The 2,728-nt window shown below is 36.0% G+C and overlaps 1 protein-coding gene across 1 annotated transcript; it reads right to left on the reverse strand.

Moving 5' to 3' along the window:
- Positions 1–1,124: 1,124 nt before the first annotated feature.
- Positions 1,125–2,087, reverse strand: LOC102819322 (olfactory receptor 2W1-like). The gene has a single exon (XM_006872863.1). The coding sequence runs from the start codon at positions 2,085–2,087 to the stop codon at positions 1,125–1,127; it is 963 nt and encodes a 320-aa protein (XP_006872925.1).
- Between the last annotated feature and the right edge of the window lie 641 nt (positions 2,088–2,728).

The following is a 2,728-nucleotide window of genomic DNA, read 5'->3' on the forward strand; positions in this document are numbered from 1 at the left end:
CATTTTTAGCATTGTTGCTGATGTTGGGTGCTTTCCAGGTGGTCCGACTCTGTGTACAATGGAACAGAATACTGCCTGGTCCTGTCACATTATCACAATTGTTGTTATTACATTTGAATCAATTTCTGATGCCACTGTAATTTATATTACTGGTGCCTTTCTCTTTTTCACTGACCCTCCATTTGCCAATATGATGTCCTTCTTCTGAAACTGGTCCCTACTGATTAAGTGTCCAAAGTATTAGAGACAAAATCTCATCACCCTGGCTTTTAAGAAGCATTCTGGCTGTGCTTCTTTCAAAACAGATTTATTCGTCCTTCTGGAAGTCCATGTACTATCATTATTTTTCTTGAACATCATAACTCAAATGCATCAATTCTTCCTTGGTTGAAGCTATAAATCTTTACTTTCTACTAAAAAAGTCTACTAAGAAAGTCTCATCTTTCTCCCACAGAGCAGTTCCTTGAAGCTAGTAGCCCAACTTACAACCTACTAGTTACCAGTGCTCCTTTCACAAAATACTAAATAAATAAAATATTTTTTGTGTATCAGTATTTAATATATAAATCATAATGTATATGAGACCATGTCTTCATGTATATATTATTGAACATTCAAGCATTAGCCATTAAAATACAAAACAGAGGAGTAAAGTAGCTTTTATAGGACTTCAGAATAAATTCATTGTATTCAAGTTTACATATACATCTCCTTTATGTTATATTACAAGTAAATAAAAGAATCCTTAATGACCCATTTTCTCTGAAGATATGCCAATAATTCGAGTTTTGAGGGGGGAAAACTCATCTTGGGTTTTGGACTCTTGGTATGGCCCTGTAGGATCAGCACTGGACTGCAAACCACAAGGCTAGCAGTTCAAACCCACCAGCTGCTCCTCAGAAATCCTACATAGGGTCACTATGAATTGGAATAGGCTTGATGGCACTTAACAACAGTGACCCATTTTCTTTGAACACATACCAATAATCAGAGGTTTTAAAAACTAAGTTTAATAATCATATAATTGGCAATGACCACAAAAGATTTATTATAGTAACTTATCTCTATGATCTTGGGTTTCCTTAGACAATGTATTTTACTATTTTATTTACTCTAAAGTATTTTTATGATTTCCACTTCCTCTTTATTTTTATAAATGCAAAAGCAACTCTCACAAGCTTCTTCAGTGCATCCTTCATGTCCTTATTCCTCAAAGTGTAGATGAGGGGGTTGAGACTCGGAGTGATGATGGTGTAAAAGAGGGTAAGGAATTTGCCCTGGTCTTTGGAGGCACTGTTACCTGGCTGTAGGTACATGTAGATGATAGTTCCATAGAAGATGGACACCACAGTGAGGTGAGACCCACAGGTATTAATTGCTTTCCGTTGGCCTGATTTTGACTTCATTCTCAGCACAGCTCGGGCAATGTAGCCATAGGATATAAGAATAAGGATGAGGGGCGTTAGGACAATGACAATGCCTAAAGCAAAAACAGACATTTCAACTGCTGTGGTGTCTATGCAAGCTATCTTGATCATAGCAGGCAACTCACACAAGAAATGATCCAGAATGTTGTTTCCACATCTAGGCAAATTCAGTGTGAGTGTACACAATACTACAGAATCAGCCAAACTAATCCCCAAGACCATGATAATCATCTTGAGACAAAAATATGGGTTCATGATTACCAAATAATGCAAGGGTTTACAAATAGCTGTAAAACGATCATAAGACATAACAGCCAGGAGCAGACACTCAGTGGAACCCAACCACATATAGACATAGAGTTGAATGGCACACCCCACATAGCTGATGGTCTTATCAGGTCCCCACAAATTAACCAGCATCTGAGGTACAATGCTAGTTGTGAAACACAGATCTAGAAAAGATAAATTCCTGAGGAAAAGATACATAGGTGTGTGCAGGTGGGAATCCAGGAGAGATGCAAGAATAATAGCTGTGTTACCCACCAACGTAATTAAATAGAAAATGGTGACTACTCCTGACAGAGCCATTTCCAGATTCGGATGATCAGAGAAGCCACGTAGTATAAAACCATGAAGAGAAGTATAATTGTTTTGGTTCATATCCATCAGTATCTAAATTCAAAAAAGAGGAGAAGAAAAAGAAATTTATCAACACAGACTACCAAAATAATAAAATCAAGAAGAAATCAATGGTAGAATTTATGTCAATAATAGGAAAAAAATTCAATGACTAGTAAAAAATTGTATGTAGGTAATCTGGTGTTTGTTGCAGATTTTTTTATGATGAAGAGTTAGTACTGTATGCTTTATCTGGGTTATCTTCAGAAGATCACTCTTAAATTTAAGATCTGAATTTTCTCACACATAAATTTAAGAGTTATAATATATGTGGCTCTAAAATGACACGACTCTGATTCTCTACAAAACTAGTAAGCTTTATATAATGAACACATTATTTTAGTTGGTCAGAAAATTAGACTATGAAAACTATTTTGTTAATGTCTGCTTTTTAGTGAATAATGTCTTTGATCTCCCAGGTTGCTTTATAAGAGATCTGGCGTTTCTCCTTGGCACCTTCATCTGCCTTATTCCTAATAACTAACTTTTCACCAAAACTAGTAAATCTGAATATAGAAATATACATTAACAACCCTCTCACTTTAAAATTTTTCCACCACCAATGTTGTAATTAAAGACACTGTTAGCTCTCTGGAGTCCTGGTGTGGCACTGTAGGATAAGC

Source organism: Chrysochloris asiatica, unplaced genomic scaffold (assembly GCF_000296735.1).
Source record: "Chrysochloris asiatica unplaced genomic scaffold, ChrAsi1.0 scaffold00213, whole genome shotgun sequence".
NCBI classification, from domain to species: Eukaryota; Metazoa; Chordata; class Mammalia; order Afrosoricida; family Chrysochloridae; genus Chrysochloris; species Chrysochloris asiatica.

Excerpts from the sequence above, each read along its gene's own strand:
- LOC102819322 (XM_006872863.1), bottom strand. The coding sequence starts at position 2,087 with ATGAACCAAAACAATTATACTTCTCTTCATGGTTTTATACTACGTGGC.